We start from the raw sequence: 27,209 nt of genomic DNA on the forward strand, positions 1-27,209 counted from the left end.
GAGGCGGCACCGCCCGGGACCCCAGGGCGGACACCGGCAGGACCCGAACCCCCCATCCCAGCTCCGGTTGCGGGCTCCGTCACCCGCTTTCGGTCAGCCCCGTCCCGGCATCGCGGCAGGAGGGGGAGTCGAGTCCCGGCGAGGGAGTGCCCCGTCCCCAGCCTTGTCTCAGCCCCAATCCGGCCATGCTCCGCCACCCCCGAGACCCGCCACCCGGGGCCGGCCGGGGGAGAGGCGGCACCGCTCCGCCGGCGGACACCGGCAGGACTCTGCCCCGCTGCAGACCCCGTCCCGAGCCGCGGCCCCGCCGGGGTCGGGGCCCGCTGGTCGGGCCGGGGCTCGACCAGCGCCGAGCGAGAGTCGCGGGCCAGCGGCACGGGGGGCGGGGCCGCATGAGGAGCGGGGCCACGGGGCACAGCCCGACCGCACCTGGGAACTGCCGGGGGTCCCGGGCGGCGCCGCCTGTCCCCCATCGGGCGGATCGAGGCGGCACCGGGCCCGGGATCGGGATCGGGATCGGTCTCGGGCCCGGGATGGGTCTCGGGTCCGGGATGGGTCTCGGGTCCGGGATCGGTCTCGGGATCGGTTCCGGGCCCGGGATGGCGGCGGCGGTTCCCGTTGCGGACTCGCCCCCCCCCCCGCCCGGCCCCGGGACCGCGGCACGAAGGGGGCGAGGCCAGGGAGAGGGGGGCCCGGCACAGGTGTGAGGGGCGGGGGCACGGAGCGCGTGCGCAGCTCGGGACAGCAGAGCGCGTGCGCGGCGCGGGGCCGCCTCAGGTGTGCGGGACGGGGCCGGCACAGGTGTGAGGGGCTCCAGAGCGGCTGCGCGGGGCGGGACCGAGGGCATTTAAACCCCGGAAGGGCGGCGGCCGCCATTTGCTTCAGTACCGGGTGGAGGCGGCTGCGACCGCTCCGGTGAGGCGCTTCTCTCTCTTCTCCGCTTTTATCTCTCTTTTCTGCTTTTATCTCTCCTTTCTCTGCTTTTCTCTCCTGTTTCTCTCTCCCGTCTCCTTCTCTCCCCTCTCTGCTCTTGTCCCCCGTCTCCCCCTCACACCGCCCGCTCCCTCTCTCCCCTCACCTCCCCGCCCGCCCCCTCCTCCCCAACCTGACCCCCGCCTCTGTTCCTCCTCTGTCTCTTCCTCCCGCTCCCTCCTCACCCGGCCCAACCTGGCTCTGCCCTCCGTTCTCCTTCTGTCACCGCTCCCTTCCCCTGCTCCTTCTTTCTCCCCTCCGCCGTCCCTGCCCCGGCCGCCCCGGCCTCTCCCTGTGTGCCGTACGCCCCTGTTTGTCCGTGTCCCCCTTCTCCTCTCCTTGGCGGCGCTGTCGCCCCTCTGTCTCTGCCGCCCCTTCCTTCTCTGTCCCTTGTCCCTTTCTGTCTTCCCCCGCAGCCGCGGGGCTCGGGGCGCCGGATAATAAAGCCCAGAGGGCCGGAGCCGGCGCCCCCGGCGGGAATCCCCTCACGGGGCCGGAGCCCGCGGTGCGGGTCCCCCCACGCACAACACCGCCCCACACTGCCGGGTGTCCCCACATCACACTGGGGGCTGAGGGGGGCCGGGGCTGGGAGGGGGGCTTAGGGTGGGCCCCCTCCTCCGGAGGGGTCCTGGGCTGGGTTAGCGAGGGTTGGGGGGCTGCGGGGGGGGGGATTTGGGATGGGGGGGTTTGGGAAGGGCCCCCTCGTTAGGAGGGGGTCCCGGGTGGGGGGTGGGTTAGCGAGGGTTGGGGGGCCGGGGGGGGGGGGGGGGGGGATTTGGGATGGGGGGGTTTGGGAAGGGCCCCCTCGTTAGGAGGGGGGTCCCGGGTGGGGGGTGTGTTAGGGAGGGCCCCCTCCGGAGGAGGGGGTCCCGGGGAGGGGCGGGGGGCGGGGCCCCCTCCGGAGGGGGGGGGCCGGGGTGGGAGGGGCTGGGGGGGGTCTGTCCCCCCTAAACCCCTCCCACTCTGGGCCCTCCCCTCCGGGCGGGGCCCGGCCCGGCCCCTCCCCAGGACCCCTCCTCCGGACAGGGGCCCGCGGGGGGGGTGGGGGGGGGAATAGGAGGGGGAGTGCTGTCGTTTGACACAAAAGTGTAATTACGGTGCAGAGTGACGTGACCCCACCTGCTGCCCCCCCACCCACCCCCCCTCCCCCCCCGCGGGCCCCTGTCCGGAGGAGGGGTCCTGGGGAGGGGCCGGGCCGGGCCCCGCCCGGAGGGGAGGGCCCAGAGTGGGAGGGGCTTAGGGGGGACAGACCCCCCCCAGCCCCTCCCACCCCGGGCCCCCCCCTCCGGAGGGGGCCCCGCCCCCCGCCCCTCCCCGGGACCCCCTCCTCCGGAGGGGGCCCTCCCTAACCCACCCCCCCACCCGGGACCCCCTCCTAACGAGGGGGCCCTTCCCAAACCCTCCCCCCCAGGACCCCCTCCAGAGGAGGGGGCCCACCCTAAACCCCCCCTAACCCACCCCCCCACCCGGGACCCCCTCCTAACGAGGGGGCCCTTCCCAAACCCCCCCATCCCAAATCCCCCCCTCGGCCCCCCAACCCTCGCTAACCCACCCCAGGACCCCTCCGGAGGAGGGGGCCCACCCTAAGCCCCCCTCCCAGCCCCGGCCCCCCTCAGCCCCCAGTGTGATGTGGGGACACCCGGCAGTGTGGGGCGGTGTTGTGCGTGGGGGGACCCGCACCGCGGGCTCCGGCCCCGTGAGGGGATTCCCGCCGGGGGCGCCGGCTCCGGCCCTCTGGGCTTTATTATCCGGCGCCCCGAGCCCCGCGGCTGCGGGGGAAGACAGAAAGGGACAAGGGACAGAGAAGGAAGGGGCGGCAGAGACAGAGGGGCGACAGCGCCGCCAAGGAGAGGAGAAGGGGGACACGGACAAACAGGGGCGTACGGCACACAGGGAGAAGCCGGGGCGGCCGGGGCAGGGACGGCGGAGGGGAGAAAGAAGGAGCAGGGGAAGGGAGCGGTGACAGAAGGAGAACGGAGGGCAGAGCCAGGTTGGGCCGGGTGAGGAGGGAGCGGGAGGAAGAGACAGAGGAGGAACAGAGGCGGGGGTCAGGTTGGGGAGGAGGGGGCGGGCGGGGAGGTGAGGGGAGAGAGGGAGCGGGCGGTGTGAGGGGGAGACGGGGGACAAGAGCAGAGAGGGGAGAGAAGGAGACGGGAGAGAGAAACAGGAGAGAAAAGCAGAGAAAGGAGAGATAAAAGCAGAAAAGAGAGATAAAAGCGGAGAAGAGAGAGAAGCGCCTCACCGGAGCGGTCGCAGCCGCCTCCACCCGGTACTGAAGCAAATGGCGGCCGCCGCCCTTCCGGGGTTTAAATGCCCTCGGTCCCGCCCCGCGCAGCCGCTCTGGAGCCCCTCACACCTGTGCCGGCCCCGTCCCGCACACCTGAGGCGGCCCCGCGCCGCGCACGCGCTCTGCTGTCCCGAGCTGCGCACGCGCTCCGTGCCCCCGCCCCTCACACCTGTGCCGGGCCCCCCTCTCCCTGGCCTCGCCCCCTTCGTGCCGCGGTCCCGGGGCCGGGCGGGGGGGGGGCCGAGTCCGCAACGGGAACCGCCGCCGCCATCCCGGGCCCGGTACCGATCCCGAGACCGATCCCGGACCCGAGGCCGCCTCGATCCGCCCGATGGGGGAGAGGCGGCGCCGCCCGGGACCCCCGGCAGTTCCCAGGTGCGGTCGGGCTGTGCCCCGTGGCCCCGCTCCTCATGCGGCCCCGCCCCCCGTGCCGCTGGCCCGCGACTCTCGCTCGGCGCTGGTCGAGCCCCGGCCCGACCAGCGGGCCCCGACCCCGGCGGGGCCGCGGCTCGGGACGGGGTCTGCAGCGGGGCAGAGTCCTGCCGGTGTCCGCCGGCGGAGCGGTGCCGCCTCTCCCCCGGCCGGCCCCGGGTGGCGGGTCTCGGGGGTGGCGGAGCATGGCCGGATTGGGGCTGAGACAAGGCTGGGGACGGGGCACTCCCTCGCCGGGACTCGACTCCCCCTCCTGCCGCGATGCCGGGACGGGGCTGACCGAAAGTGGGTGACGGAGCCCGCAACCGGAGCTGGGATGGGGGGTTCGGGTCCTGCCGGTGTCCGCCCTGGGGTCCCGGGCGGTGCCGCCTCTCCCCCGTGGGGTGGATCGGGATCGGTACCGGGATCGCCGCGGGAGGGCGGTTCCGGCTGCGGGAGCGCTGCGGGTCCCGGTGCGGACGCGGCGCCCCGGCCTGGGCAGGGCCGGTCCCGCAGCCCCGGAGCGCTCCCGGCCCGGTCCCCCCCGCTCCGCCAGCCCCGAGGCCGCGGCGGGGCCCGAGCCGCGCTGGGCGCCCTCGTCTCCGTCCTTCCCTGCCCCGGCCCAGCAGCTCCGTGGGGCTCCGGCCCGCCGCGCCCCAGGGGAATGAGGGGGACGGGCGGGGCGGCGCAAGAAGGGACACCCCGATCACAGCGGGTGATTTTAGCCTTACTCTCTTCCGGAGGACAGGAAGAGGAACCCGGCTGCTCCTCGGCTGGCTCAGAGCTCCCACATGCCAGCGGTGGGAGCTGGCTTCCCCACCCTGCCCACTTAAGCCCGGGAGAGCTGGAGCAGCACGGAGGGAGGGCAGCGGTGCAGCCGCTAAGACGGGAGCAGGGGCAATTGACAGCTGCCCCTCCTCACCAGACTAAAAAAATACCCAGGTGGCTTTTCAGTTTTGGATTATCTTTATTTTACAGTTTATAAAAAGCTTTTCCCAATGCGTGTGCTCCATGAAACTTCCGTGCCGTCGTGCAAATTGCCGTGGACTTTGACTTCCATGTGCACCTGCTTCACTTTCCTGCCCTGGCCCTGGCAGAGGCCGCCGCGTCCCTCGGTGGATGAAGGTTCCTGACGGTGCAGCAGCGGCCGCCCGCCGCCCCTGGGGCAGCCCCGGGGCAGCTCCACCTCGGGTGTTCAAGGGGAGCTCCTCGGGAGCACGGACCACCCCGTGAGGTGTCCTGCCTTTGCGATGGCATTAATTCCTTCAGGAACACGAATAATGTGTTTTTAAAGAGCTTTCTCATGAGTGCCTCAGGGAAAAAAAAAAAAATGAAATTACGGGACTAACATCCTAATCTTCATTTCTTGTATCAGAGGTGAATTCTGAAGGCCCAGAGTCTACAATTCACCAAGTGTTTGGGAGGTCCTGGACAGAGAAGTCCATTTTGGGCTACCAAAAGCACTGGGTACTACATACCTTGTAGAGAGCGTCCACCTTGAGAGTAAATCCATCAACTCCGGGCGTGCTGCTCACCGAGTGGAACTCGGACAGCTGGGAAGCAAAGTGGGCGTCAAAAGGCACATCGTGGAAATACTTATCCCTCACTTCTGGCTGGTTTTGGTCCTGGAAAGTCAGAGAAGTGTCGTGAGGGATGCTGTCTGCTTTCCCAAGGGAGGCTGGAAGCCAGAGCCCCACCAAACACCTGTGTCAGGGATCTAGTCCGAATGCCCCATCTCCACACCTACACGTGGGCACCGATTCAGGAACACACTCCAAGGGTGGGGAAAAACTGATCTGGTGTTCACAGCTTGCAGCAGCAGCAGCAGCAGCAGAAGCAGCACAAAACATCCCCCACGGGCTCCCTTATCCCTTTGCAGCCACCACCTGCGGGTTGCCAGAGCAAATCCCAAACGGGAAGAAGCAGGAGCAGAGCACTCACCAGGAGGAGGAATCGGTGTTTCAGGTACTTGTTGGGCTGGATGCAGCCGTACCGGGGCCCCTCGTTGTAGACGGTACCCGTGGGGTCGAGGAAGGGCACGTAGCCATCCCTGCCTGTGCACAGGTTGACCTTCTCCAGCTGCAGCTTGTAAGCAGCGTTGAGGTTTTGTTCCGGGTGCCAGAGCACGTGCCCGTACAGGATCTGCCCTGGGGAGGTCGGGACAAAGAGGGGCAGGTGAAATTTCCCAAGCAGGAAAACGCTGCTAGAGCCAAGTGTCCGTGTTCAGAAGGGTTTGGGTTGTTTGGGAAGGGCTCGGTGGGTGGGAGTGACAAAACGCGGTGCCAGAGCACGCTGCTCTTTCACAGGCCTGTAAGATGTCAATGATTGCTGTAGAAGAGGCAAAGCTACCTGTGGGTTTTGCCCTTTCCTCTCCAGGGAATGGAAGCTGTGAAAGCAGAAACGCTGGGCACAAGCAGAAGAGGAGAGGTAAATCCTACCCTTGGAAAAAGCCCCCTTGTAATCCATTTCTGCCAGAGACCTTTCCGATTTGGTGGGGTCCATTAGAAAAACCTTCTCGTCGTTACAGATCTGAAACTCTTGCGTTCTGGGAGTAAACAACTGGAACTGGGCGGCTTGTCTGCTGGAAGGTGATCAGGATCAAAAACCTGCAATTGGGACAAGGAAGGAAACAAAGGGGAGATGAGGTCTGGACAGGTGTGCACCCCAAAGGGGCCGAGCCTGCCCTCCTGCCCTCTTACCGCTCGGGAGCGTGAGCCGTGCAGGGCAGGGGCTTGGCTCCAGGCTCTGCCCACGGCTGCGTGGGCTGCACCGTGCAGGGGATCAGGAACATGGTGTATTCTCCAGAGTAATCCTTCCTGGGAACAGACAGGAGACCCTGCAGCCACCAAGCAGAGCTCAAAGCTCTTCACCCAGGGCAGCACCTCTCCCTTGCCCCAGCAATGTCATCCGGCAGTCCCCGAGGGCCAAGTGTGACTCTGGGATCAGTCTATCCACAGGCTTCACCGCTGGAAAAATTCCTTTCCAAGAGGCTGAGCTGATTTTTCTCTCAGTACAGCAGTGCTCCAGCTCTAACCAAGCTCCTGAGCATTCCGTGCTATTGCTGGCGTGGCTGCTGGAGGGGTGCCAGGGAGAACGTGGTGCTGTGGGGGAAGCTGCTGGAGGGGACTGCACCCCCAGCCCTCACCTGTTGTAGGAGCTGGTTGCTCTCCAGAGCTGGTAGGGAGAATCAAAAGTCTGAGCACTCCACAGCAGCTGCAGGTCAAATTCGATGCCTCCCAGGTGCTCTGGAGTTCTCCAAGAGGACCTGACATCTGGCAGGCTGTGGTGCTCCGTGACAAACAGCGCTGGGGGAGGACAAGGAGGTGACGGGAGGCAGAGCGCGGAGAGGCCCCACCTCGCAGGGCCAGAGGGGCTCCCGGCAGGGACAGGGACTCGTTCCGCTGCCTGTGCCGTCAGAGCAGAGCTCTGTGTGACCCTGCTCTGTGTCCCTGCCAGGATCACTGCCCTCACCTCTGAACTTGGCCTGCGTCCTGAACTCGCTGACCAGCCGTCCGTCCTCGCGGATGTAGATGGGGATTATCTGCAGGCGGGCCGAGAGCACGCTGTCCGTCTGGATCCCTGCAAGGACAGCGCCACTGGGAGCCCACACAGCACCTTCGCTCTCCTCTGCTGGGCTCTGCCAGCCCCAGAAGCGTTTGGGACACCTCCACAAGGCAGGGTTCAGTTGGGATCACCCTCCAGTGAGCCAGCTGCACGCTCCCTCTGCCAGCCATCGGCTGCCTAAGCCCCCCGCAAGCACAGAGGAAGGCAATATTCCGAGTTCCCCACTCCCTCAGGACTCTGGGGGCAGTGCAGGAACTAAGGGGAAAACATGAAGGAAGCACTTCTTCCATAGCCCTTGGAGTGCCTCAGGCTCACCTGTCCTCCAGAGAACGGTGTCGTAGAAGAAGGAGAACTCCATCTCGGTGCGGTGCTCCAGGGAAGCCCAGCCCCTCGGTGCCGTCACACAGACGTAGGACACGGAGAGAGGGACGTGGACTGTCAGGAAGGACTGGGCAGAGTCCCTTACCTGGCAATAAAACCCCAAAAAGGGGGTTATGCACCTTCCAGTGAAGTCAGAGGTGACTCTGGACGTTCTTTACGTGCAGGCACCTCAGACAAACCTGCATTGTAATCCAGGGGCAGCGCTAAGGCTCCCTGGGACCACCGGACAAAGGAACTCTGGGCACAATTTCACCTCAAAACCCCCCTGATTTCCAAGGCTGTGAATTAAAAATGAGCAATTCTGCTTGCTCAGGCCTCCCAGAGCTCTCCATTTATTATCTGCAGAGTGCAGCTGTACTTTGTACGCCCTGGAGAATTCGGGGAGATGTTCCAGCCTGGCTGGGGCCAGGCTCCACATGCTCCACTGGGCAGTTTCTCCGGCCAAGCAGCTCCTCTGGGTTTGTGCAAACAATTGGAGCTATAAAAGGAAACTTCATGAACAAGTTCCAGGCTGGCAGGAATTAAGAGAGATGATGCTGGTCCAAGCAATGTGGGCTGGGAATTTAATGGAAGAGCTTGGGGGAGACGGAGTGGTCTGCAGATGGATAATGCAGCCAGGAGAGGACAGTGAGATACCCCAAACAGGGAAAGCCATTCGTTTCTAGAGGAACATTTTTGGCTTTTGGTCTCTTAATTACGGAATGAGCTAAAATATCCCATGTTGTGGAGCATGGACTGAGCTGCCTCTGCTCTGTCCTCTGCTCATTTCTATTGGCCGAGAACACAGCCAAAATTATAAAAGAGAGCCCAGCTGAGAACGTTTTGTATTTCCAGTATGGCCCTACATTAAAAAAACCCGGTATTTTCCTGGCACTCTGAAGATTTAGAGAATAAAATAAATGGAAAACGAATGAAACGTCCACGTGGACGCCGAGGCTGGTGGCAGACACAGCTCTCCCCTCTCTTTACCCATATAATAAACTGCACATACCTGAACAGCTTGACCCTGGAGAATTCTCCCACCGCGAGCGAGCGTTTTACACAGCAATATCAAAGCAATGATTTCTAAACATTTATCCAAGCTTGAACAGCTTATTCCTAATTATCACCACCTTTATAACCAGCACTCGACTGCCCCTGCAATACACAGGCACAGGGAGGACACTGCAGTTATTGACACAACAGAACAAGTAACACACCAAATGAAACACCCAGCGCTACACCTCACCTCTGGAAACAAAACCTGGGCGCACACTTTAGTGTGCAAAACCCCTGTAAGAATAAAACCTGCTTTAAACATCTTAGGCATCGAGCCACACACACGCCTATGAAATTCAGCGCAGCAGTGACAAAAAAGGGAATTATTTCCTTAACCTGCGAATAATCACCTCTAAGATTCTGTGATGCAGTTGCCACTGCACACAGCCACAAGCGGCCTTTTTATTAACAGGCAAAAGAACAAAGGCAATCCCAATTTCTCCCTTCTTGTCTGCAAAGAAACAGAGAAGGGAGAGATGCTTCTCAGAGGAGCATGGTAAAAAGACACGTGGTGTAGAATATGGAACAGCTGATGGTTCAGCATCTCTTCCACTGCAAGATCTAGGGGATAGCTGATGATACCCTGGAGGCAGGAGTAGGAATATAAAGGAGCTCAAGGCTATCTGCTCTTAGGTTTTAGCACTGTGACCTTTACCTTAACTTACATTTAAGTGTTTCTTACAGTGTAAATCCCTTTTGTTTTGATTTTAACAGAGTACAAGAATTCAGTGAAGTAACAGTGGCATACAGCCTTTAATTTCCCCTGGTCTTCTCACCCAGCAATGAGGTCTCACAACAACAATACAACAATAAATAGTTATAGAAGGTAACTCACTGTGCTGAAGAGTTCTTCAGAAGGATGGGAGCCACAATTGAGGCAGATCCTTGGACAGACAAGCCAGAGGTGTTTAGGCCTTGTGTTTCCTTGTTACCCCAGAACCAGCCCCTAAAAGGGAACACAAAGTTCACACGCTTGTATTTGAAATGAACACCATATAAAGAACAAAACATCCTAAAAAAGCTACATATCATACAAATAATCCAGCTAGCTTCTTTATGCTGCTTTTCTGTGGAGCAACAACTTTACAGAACGAGATCTTGCTCTATCAATACAATGTTTTATTATTGATGGGCTTGTTAAAATCAGAGTGAACTCCAAGCACCCAGATATTCACAGCAGGCAAACATCTCTCTGAATACAACTGAAAAGGCCAGAAGGGCTGCTCCATGTTACCTGTAATAGCCATGTTTGTCTCTGGAGTACATCAGGTGATCAATGCATGGCCTTTCATCTATTTTTTTTTCCCCCCTGTGTTCCTCCTTTCCATCCTTCTGCGTAGCCTTGTAGCAGATAAATCTGTTCAATAAAGGGCCCACCTGACTCTGAGCAGAAGGCAAAGCAGAGGATTTGTCAGCATGAAAACCCACACTGCAAAGATGAACGGGCATCAGTGGCAGTTAAAAATCTGCTAGAAATGCTAATATACTAATATACACTACCCTCTTCCCTGATTTCCATATAAAAAAGGAAAGGAAGTTGTGTGTGAGCCAGAAAAGCTAAAAGGCTCGGGCAATGTGCTCACCTGCCATCCCACACAGCTGGGTGTGACTTAATGCACCAAACACCAGGGAATCGTTGCCAGCTGGGCGATGGACACCACGAAGCACACAGGTTTTCAGTGCTGGCAGCAGCTGCAACGGGAGGATTGCCTCTGAGAAACTTACCAAAACAATGAAAATAATAAAAAAAAAAATTAACATCTATTTCCACAACATGTGTTTAAATTTATATACTATATTCATTTATATATAACACATAATATATAAAGTATCAAAATATATTATTTTAACATGTATACATATATTATTATATATTAAATATATTATATACATTTTAATTATATATATATTTATTATATGTATAATACATCTATTAAATAAATATAATGTATATATATAGATTAAACATAAACCTGTTTATATATATTTGCATTACTTCTATTTCTTTACTTTTCTGGTTGCACATATCTCTATATCTTGATATATTTAATATACATTTCTATGTTTTTATTTTTGTAGTATTTATTTAAAAGCCCCGAAGCAAACCTAATAAAAACCAAACAGTCCCTTTATCTTAAACGGTATTTAAAAATCTTTTAATATATATTTTTTATCAGATTTATATACCTTGTTGATATACATAACACATAACATATCCTAAAATATATCATATTACCATCTATACGTACAGAAATCATATTATAGATTATAAATCAATATATATGCATATATTTCTATTACTTATTTTTACTTATTTTTATGCCTACATATATATATATATATATTTCTCTATACCTTTACATATTCATTCTTGAAATATTTTATTTATTTTTTTCTTATTTATTTAAAAACCCTGCCTCTAACTAAATAAAAACCAAGCAGCCCGTTTATCTTCAATATTTTTTAGTATCTATTTTGATCATCATTATACTTCCAGGTATATACTCGGTGGATAAAGTCCCCCCGACCCGCCCGCACCTCTCACCGTTCCGGCACACAGAGCATCCCCTCCTCGGGCCGCTCTGGACCCAGCGCCGGGGAGCGACCGTTGGGAGCCGAAGCCATCGGGGGGTTCCTCCATTTCCCCGGGCCGGGGGGAGAGCACAGAGCGAGAGGAGCGGCGGGAAGGTACGGGTCGCCGCGAGGGCCAAACCCAAAAACGCGGCCGCGGCAAGGACCCCGTCAGAGAGAGGCGTCCTCACCGCTGCCTGTCGGCGCCCGGCTGGCTCGCGTCCGGCCCCGGCGCCGCTGAGCGTACAGCCCGTGTCGGCACGGCCGGAAAAGCCGCGGAAAATTGCGCCGGAGCGGCGTCGGCGTCGGGGTGTTTGTCAGGCAGTCGAGTAGACACCCACCGCCCGGGGTCCTTGTATTTTCCCGCCTTTTCGGCCGCCATGCTTGGAAGGTCAAAGCCAGCCGCGACTCGGCAGCCATCTTGTTAGGGGCGTGACGTCACTTCCGCCCTTCCTCGCCGCCATCTTTGTTGTGGCTGAAGCCACTTCCGGCCGAGCGGCCATCTTTGTTGTGGCACGATCGAGGCCCCCGCTGCTCTCAGCGCGTCTGTCTAGCTTACTTGCCTGAACGAAAAACCCGACGAAGCCGGCCGACTCCGAGCACTCCGGCTGATTTTCCGCCGCCTTTCCCGGGGCGAGGACGGTGGCGGCGGGGCTCAGCGGCTCCGGAGCTGGGCGGCGGCTGCGCCTGCGGCGGCAGGCATTGGAGTCGACGCCTCTGCCGGGGTCCTACCGGCCGGCCGCAAACTTCAGTGTGGCAATCAGCCCGACCCGGCTCCTGCGGGGGGGGGGTCCCGGCTCGACACGGCACGCCTCGGTTCGGTTCGGTTCGGCTCGGCTCGGCTCGGCTCGGCTCCGCTCAGCTCGGTTCGGCTCCGCTCGGCTCGGTTCGGCTCCGCTCGGCTCGGCCCCGCCTGCGCCAGGGCACAGCTGCAGTACCGCTCTGTGGCCACAAGGTGGCAGCACTGCCGCAGAGCTCAGCCCGGGGCTGGGCGGGGATCGCCCCCCCACGTGCAAAGAAGCCCGGCAAGAAAGAACGTGTGCAACCCCCTTCCAAAAACCCTTCTCCAAGGAACGCCCCAAAAAACCCCCCATCGGAACTTAGCAAGCCCTGCCTCTAACCAAATAAAAACCAAAAAGGCCCTTCATTTAAATATTTTTAATATCTATTTCTGTCATATTGAACTTCTTTTACAAATAGATATAATACATAACAGATATTAAAGTATATTCTATTAGCATAATAGATATTAAATAGATATTAAAATTTATTATATAAACATCTATCCATATAGTTTTCATACTGAATATTAATCTACTTGTCTAGATTAAATTACTTGTATTTATTTCTTTTTTATGGCTATATATATTAATATATATATATGTACCACCCTATATTCATTTTTGGAGGATAGATGTGTATACTTTCCTTTCTATATTATTTATTCAAATTTGACTCCTAATCAACACTTTCTTCTGCTAGTTTTAAAATAGGTACCTTGATATTATGCACTTTTATATAATCTACTAGTAGTTCTTCTTTGTTTATACTGTGTAGTAACTCTGATTAAGACTTTTTGTCTGTTATCTCCTGTCAAATAAATAACTTACTTTATAAATTGACCTGATTTGCCATCCTTAGAACATGTGGGACAGAATGCTTTCTTGTATTTAAGCTGTTGCCAAAAATCTGAGGCTAAGGCAGGGCTTGCCTGAAGCTCCCATTTGTTTCATGACATTTTTGGTATAGTTGAAGACAGGATGGCAAACAACTTAGAGAAACAAACAAAAGGCTTAGCAGATTACCTGTGAAGGCAAAGTTTTCTCACTGAAACCTACGACCCTTGGCCAACAGCTAACTGGTATGAGTGGGAAAAAATGTAGGAGAAAACAGATGAAAAATGGGGATCGCTGAGACATAAAAGGAGAAAGTATTATTTGTAATGCACTGGCACTGTATTTATGGAGGGAATAGCAATGGAGGGAACAGATGATAAAATGGTAATTTGAGAAATGAAACAAAGGAAAGAAATTGAATTGGTATTGTAGAATTGTCTCTACAGTACCAAAATGACAAATTCAAACAACAATTACAAGAATCCAAGGGAAAGACAAAAACCTGGGTAGAAAACTTAGAATTGACATTATTAAAAAAAAATCAGTGACAATCATATCCCAGGAACGTGATTTTAGAATGTTTTATGGAATTAAACAGTCTAAGTAGTTCTTACTTCTTACATTTACACCGTCTGCTCATGGCAGGTCCAGCCTGTACTTCAACTTAGTGCCACCCTGAGCCCTCAGTCTGCAGGGAAATGAACACTTTTGGAAGTTCTTACAGCTCTATTTAATGCTTTAAGGGTTATGATGATTTTCTGGAAGCAGGCTGTCTGTCTCAGCATGTTTCCTTCCCTCTCCCTGTTAGAGTGTACCTGCAGCAAGGCAGAGCTGACAGCAGGATCTGTAAAATCTGACTATCGTGTCTTCCCAAGACTGAAGCCGTTTGCTGTCAATGCTGATGGAATGTGAGATGTTAATGACTGGAAACTTTTTTTCCCCCCTGAATCCCAAGACACTGAGCCCGTTAGAAGCTCCTTTCTTTGTGGCACCTTAGGGATACTTCCCAAGGTAGCAGGCAGAGGAACCTGTTCTGTGTCAGCATGGGAACTGTCAGGACACGCTGAGCACAGCCAGAGGTGTTGGGAAGAGATCTCCCTTTGGGCTGTGGTCACAGCTTAGGTCAGTGTGGTTCTTTGTGAACATTCCCATAGGACCATACACTTTGCGTTTTCCAGAATTCCACCATGGACATGGCACTGTAAAATCTTGGTAGCCACAGTTTGGAACTTTGTGAATTTTAAGTAAAGTTGAAGGGTTTATCCACTAAGAGAAGTAGTGATTTATAAATTAAAGCAGAGTGGTATTCCACACTAGCAATGTGGGATTGGTGCTAGCAGACCCTATGCCAGATTTCCACTCAGGAGACCTATCCAGTGAGGCCACTGCTTTGTGTGGAAAAAAAAACCCCAAAGATTCCAGGGTCCAGACTGCTAAACTGCAAGTGAACATCTGTGCCTGTGGTGCTTACCAGGAAAGTATTAGCCAGTCTCCAAGCACTTGCGTGTATCCCAGGTAGTCACTCATCTATGGAAATGCATTTGCTTAAAATAACCTAGGGATATATGCAGCCAGTACATAACAATGTGTATTTCTGTTCTCAGCCAAATCAGGCTAGAGTCTTTTTATTACTTTCCCTCCTGGGAACTTTCTTTACTCAGGATTTTCCTAGGAGGCATCTGTACCATGTCTGTATAATGTAATTAAGATGCATTTGCTGTGCATCCACACAGATGGGCTGCAAGCACAAGGAAAAAGTCTCACTTCAGAACAGTGCGTAAAATGAAATCTCCTATTATTATCACACATTTGTTAGTACATAAAATATATTTAATGAAAACCAAACCATCAAACAGTAAGTAGATTGATAAAGTTTAACACAGCATCACTTGTGCCCTGGCTGCTGCAGACATCTGACTGCACACACAAATGAACATGTTTCTGGGGACCAGCTAGTGCTGTAGATACTAACACTGTTGGAGCTCGAAATCTAGGCTCTCAACAGGTAGATCTGAAGAATCTGGAGGAAAAGGAACTGCTATCTGATTCCTTCAGCTTCAGGAAGCCACAGTGGCAGATGGTGAAACGTGCAGTCAGTTGGCTTCAAGATCTTTAACTCACATGACCAACAGTTACTGCAGAAAGAAAAATAAAAATCTATCAGAGGAAGCAGTTAACTAATAAAAGCCTTCACACATGGTTCCATGCAAGTTTCTTTATGCTGTTCCTCCCAAACCTTCTGTTTGTGAAGGTCTCATTCATTCAGGTTGCTTTTTCTCTGGCATTTCATCCGCATGTCTTGCATGAAGTTTCTGAAGGCTGGTTCTTCATGACTCTCCTCAGTCACTGGGGGAAGAAACGACAGTTCAGCACTATTCTACTTCTGTTACTGACAAAAGTTAGAGTCAGAATAGTCAGAACAACATACAACATCTGTTGGATCTTCAACTACATGACAGGGCAAAGGAAATAAGTGATGCTAAACATCAGTGGAACAGGAAGAGAATGAAGATTAAGTTTGTGAGCTACAGAAGGGAAAAATCACCCTCCAGGAACTTAGAAGATGGCTCCAAGATCATAGTCACAGCAAAAGCAGAGAGCCAGGGGCAAAACTGTAAGGTCAAAAAGATGATAAAACAGCTGTGCTGAGGTTCTGAGGTAACTGTGTGCCTCAAGCCTAACAAGTTCTCTGGTTTATCTGTGTTATACACCTAATATTTACTTAAATAGAAAATTTACAACTGAACTCTCATGAAGGTTGGAGAGTGATAGCCCTAGACCAAACATTGCAGCTGGGCTTCTGCTGTGGATTCTGACACATACATTTATATACGACTGAATGTTTGCTTGTTTTCTAGGCTCTCCTTACAGTCCATCCAGGAAATGAAGTACAGAGGGGGATTCCTGCCTAGATGGGCAGCTTTCAGGCCTCATTCCCTCACCTTCATGGTCAATGTTATCAGTATCACTCTCCCTCTCTTCTTCCTCTTCGTTGAGAGTTCCTCGTGTCAGGATTAGCTCAGAGGGACCCATTGCAGAAGCATCATCAGGTCCTTGAAGGGAAAAGAAATGGCTGTACACAAACCAGCTTGCTAAAGGTAAGATATTATTAACACTGACAACTTCTATCTGCACAAAAACACAACAATTAACACTTGCTCTGAAAGGACAGAAAACTGCTTGTGGACCCCAAAGACACAGGGCAGTCTTCATCAGCACACACCTCATGTAAGGAACAGTGCAGCCAACAGCACAGCTTTCCTGTATTCTAATCTGTTTTACCTTTTCTAAAGTACTTCATTATTTTTAGTATGTCTGCTACTTTAGCTACACATCAGGGTTTCTTCCATGCCTGTCTCAGACACAAGAAGAGCTAAGTGCAGCCAATCCCACAGAAACTGAAGCCCAGCTCCTCTAACATGGAGCTCCTTTCACACTTTTGGTGTGGGAACGGAGAATCTCTTCTCAATGCAAACTCTTTAGAAAACTTCTGCAGTGAACTTAATCTTCCTGGTGAGGTACCTGCCAGTGTACTGCCTTGCACACACACACTGCCCATGTCCTTCCACAAGTGTTCCAGTTGCTCTCTCTTTTGTTTCTCTTGAGCTTCCTCCTGTAGATAAAGAGTTACGTGTGGATTCTGAGAACATTTAAAGCATCAGTAGAAAAGTAACCTCACCTAAACGCAGCAGTCTGTCCCCCAGCCAGAGTGCCATTCCCTAAGCAGATCTTACATTACAACTAAGGTTACACAGAACTTTTGACCAAACATGGACAGCAACCTCCAATACGGTGGACTTCTTGAACATTTTCAGAAGCATCAGGAAGCCAAACTCAGTGGATCTGTGCCTGCAGAGAACTGTCCTTTGGACAGCTCGGACTCAAGGTGAGAAGAGCTGATTTTCACACTGCAAATCAGTCTCTGTTACTGTCTAAGTCAAACCAGTACACTTCACTGGTACAGAAAGATACAAGGACAGCCTCAACCAATCACTCAAGAATTTATTTTCAAGAACTCTCTATCCTTCTGAATGTGAGATACAAAACTATTTCCCAAGCATTTTCTCACAGTTAGCTCAAATACTAGCACTAAAGCAGCAAACAATATGTGTCTTATAAAACATCTTTATTCTTGTATAGATAACCTCCACCACATCTAGAAAAAAAGTCAGACTTCTTCAGGACAGGAGTTTTCCGACACTGAGTATGACTAGTAAATGAAATGTTAGACCCTCTCAACATAAAGGCAATTGTGTACATAAAAGTGATCTCAAGATACACTATCTGGGTGTACAATAGCTAAAAACACTTACTAGTGTTTTTCTCAGGCGCTCATATTCTGGACGATACTCTCTGAAAAGATAAGAGTGCATTCAGTTTGAATCAACACATGATTTACATTAAGGATGATCTCAAAGGCTTCCTTCTATCCCCAAAAGATTTTTTTCTAGGCTTTCATGTTTGAGAGACATTTCAGAAGGACTAACAGTACTTTTTACCCAAATTTGGATTCTGAAACCAATGGAGGAAAAATAAGTGAACATACTTCATTGAAACAGCAAGAGTTCAAACCTTGATCACTGTATGGAATTAGAGAAAAAATATTACTTCACATATTTGATGGCACAGATAGCTTTTACTTTTTCACTGAACAGCAAACACAAAAAATTCACCTCTGAATAGTTCCTTTACGCTGCCACTTTTTTATGCTGATGCTTGAGTTTATTAGAAACCCTAAACTACCTTGACCAAGGAAAGTGTAGAATCCTTCAAATCAAAGGAGTTACAAATCAATACCTTCAGGCTGTGTTCACTGGGTTAACTATCCCCTCACCTCTCATATTCATCTACAGCTTTAGAAAGCTGGATAAAGAACTCATCCAGTCCTGTGCCGAGCACTGCAGAAACACCAACCACCTGCAAAAGAAACCACACACCAGAACTGAAGAGTAACTGAACCAGTTCCTAATAAAAAAACAAAAACCAACAAATATTACTGGTCTAAACAACAGCCATTTAATCAGCACAGTGGCATCAGAATGTGCTGTAATACTTCTGCTTCTATCCATGCTGCTTTCAAGCTCTTTCTCCACTTGCTGTTCATGTTGTTACCTCTGCTCTGTTTTTTGGTTGTTGCTGGTTTTCTGTTTGGTGAATTGTTGCAGTATTTTGGGGGGGGGTGTTTCTTTGGGGAAGTGGGTTTGGGTTTTTGTAACAAGTTGGACATTTCAAGAGAAAGTCTGGTCTTTCTGTTGCTTACTTGTTTACTCTTAATAATCCAATCTGCACCAAGGGTTATAAATATTTAGTATGTATCAGTGTACTAGAATTAGACAGCAAAATAGACAACAACTGACCTTCTGGCTCTGAAATTACATGTAATACTTTGTATTTAGCCACATCACTTTTTAAAAAGTCCACAGACAACCCCAGAACAGCAAGAGGTGGAGAATTTCATCAGTTACTATGGCAATACATTCAACACGCACATCTCCTTAATTTGAACTTGTCTATCACTACATTTCTGACCATTTGTTCTGCCTGTATTAAATCAATTACCTAAAAATACGTTTCATTAGGACTATTACCATCCAGAATCTATCATCTTCTAACAAAAATTCTTCCTCTTTTTCAAAAGCAAGACAGTCTCAACTACTCACTTTCAAAATGAAGACCTTTTGCAGTACAGCCTTGGACTTGATCATTAATACAGCAAACATGAGACAGCTCTCCAAAAGATTTTAAGTATTAAAATCCTGACATATGTTAATATTTACACTTTCCCTGCATTTAAGTGCAAGGTGCAGTCTATGCTATGATCATCATATGACCTGCTGTCCAGTCAAGTGCTCTGATGTGCAGAGAAATACGATCTAATTAACAAATAAGGAACAGGAAGTACTTTAATTCTGTATATGGCACCACTACAACACCTTCTGAAATTCTGTATATTGTTCTGCATAGAACACAGTATTTTTGCTCTGGCTACACTACCTATCTGAATGGAATCACTTATTTTAATTGTCTTTCTTTTAATACCCATAAAGCCAAGAAGGCTTGCTTTTTCTTAAGTAAAAGCTGGTGACAAAAACAATTAGCTGAAACTTTTAGCCCAGACTATGGGAACAGTAACAGCCTCCAATGCATACGGTTTCCTGAGGAACTGGATGCTTTGTCCTCTCAAAACCTGGTTAAGTTTTAAAAATCCCCCAACTTCTTGCCCAAGCAAATATGGGGAGGGTGGGAAGGAGAGGGTGATTGTTTGGGTTTGAGATTCTTTCCATTCTTCCTATGTACTAAACTGCACAAGTGTACTAGACACTTTCTGAAAAAGGAAAATTACCTCAGACAGGAAATGCTGCAACAAAGAATGCTACCTCTTACCAGCCTATCTTCGCTTTCTTCTCATGATTAATCACAATCCAGTATGAAATTATTCAGGGCTGCCACGCAGCGTGACAAGTTACTAAAGTTATTGTATCCAAATTAGCAAATCCTCAACATGGCTCATCAACAGATTACAGTTCAAAAGGGCAGAAAAGGGCAAAGACCCTTTATAGAAGGACAGAATGGTAGGATTGGATGATACCTCAGGAGATCATCTAGTCCAACTTCTACGCTCAAAAAGCAGAATTAACTAGAACAGGTTGCTCACGACTTTGTCTGCCTCCAAGGATGGGAGTCTCTCTGGACTATCTGCTCCAGTGCTCAATCAGTAAAAATTAAGTAATCCTCTTCTGTTTAAACATAGCTTCCTGTATTTCATTTGGTGTCTGTTGCCTCTTTTCCTTTCCCTGAGCACCAGTGAACAGAGTCTGCCTTTTGCCCTCCTTACACTCTACTCCTACCCTACATCATAAACATTATTCTTGAGCTTTCTTTTCTCCAGGCTTTTATGAGAGGTAATAGACAAAAAGAAGATTCTTACCTTCAGTGAACTGTAAAATTCATCCAACACTAAACTCATAGAACGAGTCAGGTTGCTGACATAGGAGGTCTCTTGATTCAGGGCATCCTGAAAACTCTCAAAGTCCTGCATCCATTCCACTGCGAAACTATGGTCGATTATGTCAGTCTGGAAGGAGAAGGGAAAATATTCAGAAGTAATAATCTTAGCAGCAGCCCATGGATGGGGTCTCTATAAACGTGAGCTATGTTGTGACCCAAAGAAGTCACAACCCAAACTCAGTGCAAGACAATGGACACAAACAGGTGAGATGGTTCCACAGTTTTACAGGGATTCATATGCAAACAGTCTATTAAAAAGTTTCATAAACACCTTACCACAGGCATATCCACTCTTAGCACAATATGAGGTGCCTAAAACTCTGATATATTTCATTTCCCTGCACCAATGGGGAGGAGAAAGATAAAGTATTGCCTAGCACTACTCACAAGATTTGAGACAGAACTGAATCCACCAAGGGGCAAAGCCTGAGTACTTAGAATTCTATAAATAAAATAAAATCACCTCTACAAATTGTTTTTTTTCCCTCTGCAAATCTTAAAATTCTAAAATCCGTTTGTCACTGCACATGTATCAGTTGCCCAGGATTCTTGCGTTTATATCAAGAGTAATTTTTTAAAAAATATTAATTTAATTACATTTTGTTAAAAATTCTTAAAATGCTGTTGCCTTTGCTCTTTAGCAAAGGCAAACATGAAATTAAAATGATGTTTCAAGTTATGAATCCTAAGCCTCGGGCCTACCTTTCCTTACATACACTGATCAAGTCCCACTTTCAGTCTTTTAAAAGGTGTATTTTCTTAAGAGAGAATGATTTTCCTACCTCTTGCCTTTTCCTATGGGGAAAAAAAAAAAAAAAAAGCAGCTTTGTAGCTTATTCTAAAATTATTATCTAGCATTAGAGAGAAAACAGCATATAAAACCTTGCTCAGTAAGCAAGCAGGTATCAAAGCATGGTTTGGGTCACTGGGCAGATGGGTGGAGCACAGCAGACACTAGTACTGCTTGGCTGGTGTAAGGGAAAATGGCACAGTCAAGGCATGGCCTATGGGAAATGTGTATGTGTGCAGAGAGCTTGCTGTGTTGGGGATACAAATACAAATGAGGTCTGTGGGGAGCAGCACTCACACTAAAAATCTAATGGCATGCTTTTAATATCTGAAATGATTATGTTTAAAGAGACAGCTGTTAAAAGCATTCCTTTAAGACTGTAAGTGCATTACATGACAGTGGATGCGTATCTTTAGCATCTGCCTCCCAGCAAATACTGGATCAAACGTCTTTTGCTAAATTTTGCCTGGTACAATATGTGGGAATCCTTCCTCAAAACATGCAGGTGTTACACCATTCCCACTGTGTTCCAGTAGTCAGCCTGCTGCTGAGTAGAAACAATAAGGAAGACGACAAATGTCATGTGGAAACGGTGCATGAGAGCAGATTCCGTAAAGAGCTCCCTCTTACCTTACGGGGTTGGGTTTCCCTGCAGCCCAGGCATAAGGTCTCAAATGTGTTTTGAAGTGTTGGTATTCTATCTGACGAGAGGCTTTGGGTGCAACTGCCCATCCCTGATTATGCTTGTGCATTTGGATACCAGACTAAAAACCCCTTTTAGATTTGGTTGTCAGCCTGCAGCCCCTTCCCAGTCTCTCTCTTTTCTAGAAAAAACTATTATTGTGGTAAAACAAAGACACCACACCAAAGAAGCTCAGCAGAACAATGTCCCACTAGGAAATGGAAACCAAAGCTTTAACATACCTTGTTCATAACTACGATGAAAGGTAGCTTTGTCTTGTACAGGATACTAGGCAGGGAGATACAAAATGAAACTTTAACATTAATTTAAAACTCACTAGAATAGAAAGCAAGTTAATCATAAGGCAGACAAGACTTTTGCAAAACTGAATACATTTGACATCAAAAGATAATTATTTTCCACTGCACCAATCAAATGTAATTTTCACCCATGTCCTGCTTACAATTGTTGAACAAAATATGCCTCCCCAAGATGTAAGCACGTCTGTGAGACAGAAAATCTCTGACACACGCAGTTTATTTTGGATACCATTTTCTATGACTCTCAGTTTTTAACTCCCTTTGCATTCTGCATTTGACTCAGACCTCGAGTTCTGAGAGATTGTGAACTGAGCGACAAATTTAAATAACACAGAGCATCTATAAGGAAAAACTACCTCAACACAAGAGTTCACACATTCATTTCACTGTATATGTGCTATCACCTTTTGCTCAAACTAATGTCAGAAAATGCAGCACGTAATAAGACATTTTGCACGCTATTACAGTGATACAGCTCCTGACCTTGATGCAAGGATTGCAAGGGTTTTTGAAACCTTTTACCAACATTTACCATGAATTACGACAGCTCTAGATATGCTGATCATTCTATAGGTATTTAGTCCCTGATTTAACATGAAAGAAAACAGATAAATTCATGTATGAGAAAGAATGCAATAAATCAAGAACTCTTTGCTATGCTGAACTCAAAACAAATCTTGAAGAATCTCCTAAAGTATCAATAACATTAAAAAAGAGAATAAGAAAGTATGTGTTTACAAGAAGGAACTTAAACTAGACTATCTTGATACATCTCAGATAAATGGGTTTATAAGCAATAGGCAATGTTAAATCTATTTGTAATCAGCATTCATGACACCATGGTCTCATGGATTATTTAATGCTTTCAGTGGGAGTTCTGAGCCAATGACCTCCAAATGTCCACTGGCACCTAAATTACTCTGCTTTTTCAAAGAGAAAAACACTGAGAGAATAACCAAGCCAGTAGATTAAGTGGGTATGAGACACACTAAGTGCAAAACCAACCACTCCCTGGGCTGCATCAAAAGCAGAATGGGCAGCAGGGTGAGAAGGGCGATTCTCCCTTTTTACTCTGCTCTCATCCCACCTGGAGCACCGCACCCAGCTCTGGAAACCATGGTACAAGGAAGACGTGGACCCGTAAAGTGGGCCCACGAGAGGCCATGTAAACCATCAGAAGACTGGAAGGACTCTCCTATGGAGACGGGCCAGAGAGTTGGGATTGTTCAGCCTGGAGAAGGCTTCAGGGAAGCTTTTTTGCAGCTTTTCAGTATACAGAGAGGTTTTTAAGAAAAATGGAGAGTGACGTTTTGCCAAGGCTCGTAGTGATAAGACAAGGGATAATGGTTTTAAGCTAAAAGAGACATTGCCCCCTCCGTGGAAGTGTTCAAGGACAGGTTGGATGAGGCTTGGACCAACCTGGTCTAGAGGAAGGTGTCCCTGCCCACAGAAGAGAGAATGGACTAGATGGCCTTTAAAGGTCCCTTTAAATCCAAACCATTCCATGATTAAAACTAACGCTTAAACAGACACAGTAGTTGAAGCAGATAGGCTGCATTTACAGCTTTTCTTACCTGCAGGCATACAGCATGTTGGACATAAAAGTGATAGGATTAGTACTGCGAGAGGTGTCCATCACATAGACAACAACTGAAGGAAAAGAGGAAGCCTGGGAATACAAAATAAAAGACAGTTTAATTAGAAGCTCACTGCTCAACAGCCAAGTCATTCACACAACTTCACTGTCCAGTCATGTCAAAAGCACTTACCAAGGCCTCAGTTATGATGGTTCCCGATGCTGACCAAGTAAATACCTCAATTTGCCCTGGTGTGTCAATAATAACATACCTGGTAAGAAGTTACCCCCAAACAACAATAAGGGAAAATTAGTTAAGCACAAGGTCCTGTTCTGACTAGATTATTACCAGCATACAATGGCAAATGACATGATTATTCTATAACAGATGAGAAAAGCTACTCCCAAACACTAATGAGATTTATGGGCATGCCTGAAAATCTCCTGTGTGAATTCTGTAACTAAGAAACACGTACTCTTATGAGTTGAAGGCATCAATTTGACAGACAGTAGTGCAAAATCTTCAGAAAAAGAATTAATTGCTGCCTGTTTGAACAGTGTGTGAGAGAAAATGTAAGACAAGGAAAGCAGGATAATAAGCTGGCTTTTTTTTTTTTTTTTTATGTAGCCAAAGAAAATCTTGTTTATCCATTCTATGCCCTTTTCCACATAAAATTTCCACCAAGGCTGAAAAAAACAACTAGAAAACATTCAGAGAAGCTTTTTAGAGTTTTGTGATTTTCCCACAATGATCCCAGAAAAGCACAACTCAGTAGAATGTACTTACTTGGATGCATTCTGTCTTTTTTCAATAAACTTCATCACCTGATTGAAAAGGCAGAAGTGCATTTTGTATTTAGGCTCACAACGGGAAACTTTAATCTTCATTTCATAGCAGAAACTACATTAATTTGCACAGCTGCAGGTGAATATCAACAGGTTAATGTCTCTATGCTTTTCAGAGTGTGAAAATGCCCTACTAACGAGGGGTGAAAAATGCTCAGACCCTGCATAGGTCAAAGACAACCTTGATTTTCTGTATGTTCTAGTACTTGACTGAAGAAATTAGTACCTGACTAAAGGCAGTTGTTCCCTGCCTTTTCACCATGACACTGCCTCAATATCTGACATCAGACCCCAGCCAGAGCAGATTTAGTGCTATGATTTAGGAGGGCTGTCACTTATCAAATAACCCCAGGAAAATTTAACAGGTTTCCAGAAGTGAGCTTCCATACTTCAAAACCAGAGCATTCACATGAAAGATTTTATAGGAAACGTGGTACAACAACAGTCCTATACGAAGACTGAAGAATGTTCTTCAGTTACATGTGACTTCTTAATCACACTTTTAAAAAAGCTGAAAAACTGAAATCTCTCATACGAACGCTTGGTTGTGTATGGAGAATAACTCCCCAGAAATATCAGAAGGCTAACCAAACACAGTGTCCTCTGAGATTCGACATACACAAACCCCCAACCCCCAGCTCCAGCACAACATCATAGGAGCACCACACAGAAACAACCTTGTACCTGGTCAAATCTTGTAGCAAAGAGATTGAGAGAGGTCACTATTCCGCCATTGGGGCCCAGCCCATATCTGATGCTTCATTAAGGAAAACAGATGGTTATGCAGACCCCAGAAGTCGTGTTTGTCAACTCTGACAACATATGCACGCTGGATACCTTGAAATTAAGAGACAATAGCCCCAATACACAATTACATCTTCTAAATCATTCAGAGGAGTAACAAATACTCCCTTACCCAAACACGTGCAATTGACAGCAGGAAGAGAGTGGCTTCTCCTTGCCATTTTTGCTTTAACTGCACAGGAATCAGCATTGACTCATAACATACTGTCTTCTCTATCACTACTCTCATTATCCAGACATGAAGCCAAACATCCTTCTTAAACCCTTATTAACAAGACACAGAAACTCCAGCAATGGCTAACAGATGCACTGAAGCAAATAATGCGCTTACATATTAATTTGAAACTTGTATTTACAATGTTTTGCTGGTAACCCCATACCAAACAACATTCAAAATCAAGAATCCTATCCCACACCACCTTTACTCTTGTCTAAAATATTAAATTTAAGAGTCATACTTGCAAGTCAAAACCAAAGACTGTGTATCACCTCCTTCTGCACGAGCTACTACATAAGAGACCAAAACCCTCCACATCCCTCTGGAAGTGCAGGCACTTCAGTGTAAAATGTTACTGCACTACACTCACCAACACTGTGAGCAAGAGCAAACACTCCAAATTTGAGATTCAGAGATTCAAATCTGAATTTGAGATTCAGAGACAGCAGTGCCTTGATTATGGCCAAATGGAGAAATAGTTTTCTCCATCTACTACAGGCAAGTAGGAATTTACAGATTTGTTTTATGACAAATACAATTAGACTAATTAAAACATGGGGAAAAGGCTGCTGGCTTCCACAAAAGACCAAACAAACAAAAAAACAAACCACTAATAGAAGATACAAGTTCTTTGAAAGAACAACTGAAAAAAAATAAAAAATCTACATAGGCAGAGTCCCTATTGCTTGTAAAAACTTGCTGTTAGGCAGAATCATTTTTAGCACAGGAGAAATTTACCTAAGAAGTAACAAATCTTGTCAAACACACATTCCTAATATTACATGCAAGAAATACACAGTCAAAACTTCTTGATCTTCATTCAACACTCTGGATTACTGTGATTCCCCCCACCTCCTGTCCCTTCACCACAGTGTGCATGTGACAGACTATTTTCAAAAGCTTGAATTTTAAATATCATTATTCAGACAAAAAAAGGATATTGTTTCATAACCTCTTTGTACTTCACGGTGTCCCTGATATCTAGTGTGGAAAGACATATAAGCAGTTTTTCAACCCCCAACTGGTCAACATCAGCTAACAAAGCATACCTACCTATCTGTCTGTATTGCTAGAGACCCACCAGTGGAGCAGAGACCCCAGTGGTTCCTCTGGCTGCAGCAGCACAACGACTTGTGTACCTGCACTGACTTCCTTATCCTTTGGAGAGGCTGGCTGCCATACTTCACAGAGCGTAAGAGACAAGATTGTCACAAAACTAGGGACTGATATGCTCTTTGGAACAGCTAAACATAAGATCTGTTCTATTGCTAAAATGTTTTCTCTAAAATTCGTGTCTTTTAAAGTGCTTTAAAGCTCTCTGTTGATAGCATATGTGTATGTAGGGAACCAGAGCAAATCTGCTAATCCTTTCATCACTGATATAAATAAAAAGCCTCCAGAACCCAAACAGCTCCAATCACACCAGATGATATTAAAAATGTACAAATGCATTGGAAGAATGGCTTTGGTTCTAAAAGTACCCACAGTAACGACTGTTTGGAGAAAAGAGCTACAATTAAAAAAAAAAAAAAAAAAAAAAAGGGAAAAAAAAAGACTCCAAGTCTTTCTCTTATTAGAACTTGGACTCTCTTAAGGGAATACAAGCAGCCCAGCTTGTATGGCCTCACGTATTCGCTTCCGCGGAACACAAGAAGAGCACTGTCCGCCAAGCGCTTCTCTCTGTTTCAGGCCCCACGTCCCCGCAGTCTCCTGGCGGACTCCAGGCCGCTGCTCCGGCCGGGCCCGCCCGTCCCGCAGGGCGCAGCACTCACCGATGTTGGCGGGGAAAGGCAGGCTGTGCACGGCAGGGTCCAGGTTGATCACGTACGGAGGGCAGCGCTGCCCGTGCAAATGGGCGGCCAGGCGCTGCGGAGACACCGGGGGGGCATCAGGCCCCGCTGGGCAGGGGGGCAGCCCCGGGGGCAGCCGGCGACTCCCCGCAGCCCCTCGCGAGTCCCGCAGCCTCTCACCTGCACGAAGGTAGTTTTTCCGGAGCCGGCCATGCCCAGCACTAGCACGCACACAGGAGCCGACACGGCGGCTCCCGCCACCGCTGCCATCTTCCCAGAGCCCACTTGTCCTTCCGGGGCGGGGAGCGGCCGCGACCCCGGCGTGAGGCGCAGGGT

The 27,209-nt window shown here is 49.1% G+C and overlaps 2 protein-coding genes across 14 annotated transcripts; both read right to left on the bottom strand.

Moving 5' to 3' along the window:
- Positions 1 to 5,683: 5,683 nt before the first annotated feature.
- LOC131578080 (extracellular matrix organizing protein FRAS1-like) lies at positions 5,684 to 11,570 on the bottom strand. 11 transcript variants are annotated; one of them, XM_058836501.1, is made up of 8 exons: positions 11,199 to 11,570; positions 10,237 to 10,345; positions 9,489 to 10,036; positions 7,550 to 7,700; positions 7,142 to 7,249; positions 6,816 to 6,975; positions 6,370 to 6,486; positions 5,883 to 6,276 (listed from the first exon to the last, which is right to left on the bottom strand). In XM_058836501.1, the coding sequence occupies exons 4-8, from the start codon at positions 7,590 to 7,592 to the stop codon at positions 6,192 to 6,194; spliced, it is 513 nt and encodes a 170-aa protein (XP_058692484.1). In that variant the 5' UTR covers positions 7,593 to 7,700; positions 9,489 to 10,036; positions 10,237 to 10,345; positions 11,199 to 11,570; the 3' UTR covers positions 5,883 to 6,191. The 11 variants fall into 11 exon arrangements, 10 of the variants coding, with proteins under 10 accessions (XP_058692478.1, XP_058692484.1, XP_058692480.1 ...); XM_058836497.1 differs by having other exon boundaries at positions 10,237 to 10,365; XM_058836496.1 differs by having other exon boundaries at positions 10,237 to 10,373.
- A 2,883-nt stretch (positions 11,571 to 14,453) lies between these two features.
- On the bottom strand, positions 14,454 to 27,189 carry GPN1 (GPN-loop GTPase 1). 3 transcript variants are annotated; one of them, XM_058834200.1, is made up of 15 exons: positions 27,054 to 27,189; positions 26,856 to 26,949; positions 26,021 to 26,064; positions 24,747 to 24,809; positions 24,004 to 24,041; positions 23,410 to 23,488; positions 23,215 to 23,309; positions 21,563 to 21,608; positions 19,769 to 19,915; positions 17,675 to 17,757; positions 17,154 to 17,193; positions 16,363 to 16,453; positions 15,783 to 15,893; positions 15,077 to 15,186; positions 14,454 to 14,975 (listed from the first exon to the last, which is right to left on the bottom strand). In XM_058834200.1, exons 1-14 carry the CDS (start codon positions 27,141 to 27,143, stop codon positions 15,095 to 15,097), a joined length of 1,113 nt encoding a protein of 370 aa, XP_058690183.1. In that variant the 5' UTR covers positions 27,144 to 27,189; the 3' UTR covers positions 14,454 to 14,975; positions 15,077 to 15,094. The 3 variants fall into 3 exon arrangements, with proteins under 3 accessions (XP_058690183.1, XP_058690181.1, XP_058690182.1); XM_058834198.1 differs by having other exon boundaries at positions 14,454 to 14,997; XM_058834199.1 differs by lacking the exon at positions 26,021 to 26,064 and having other exon boundaries at positions 24,747 to 24,899; positions 27,054 to 27,070.
- Between the last annotated feature and the right edge of the window lie 20 nt (positions 27,190 to 27,209).

The sequence above is a fragment of the Poecile atricapillus genome, chromosome 3 (assembly GCF_030490865.1).
Source record: "Poecile atricapillus isolate bPoeAtr1 chromosome 3, bPoeAtr1.hap1, whole genome shotgun sequence".
Lineage (NCBI taxonomy): Eukaryota > Metazoa > Chordata > Aves > Passeriformes > Paridae > Poecile > Poecile atricapillus.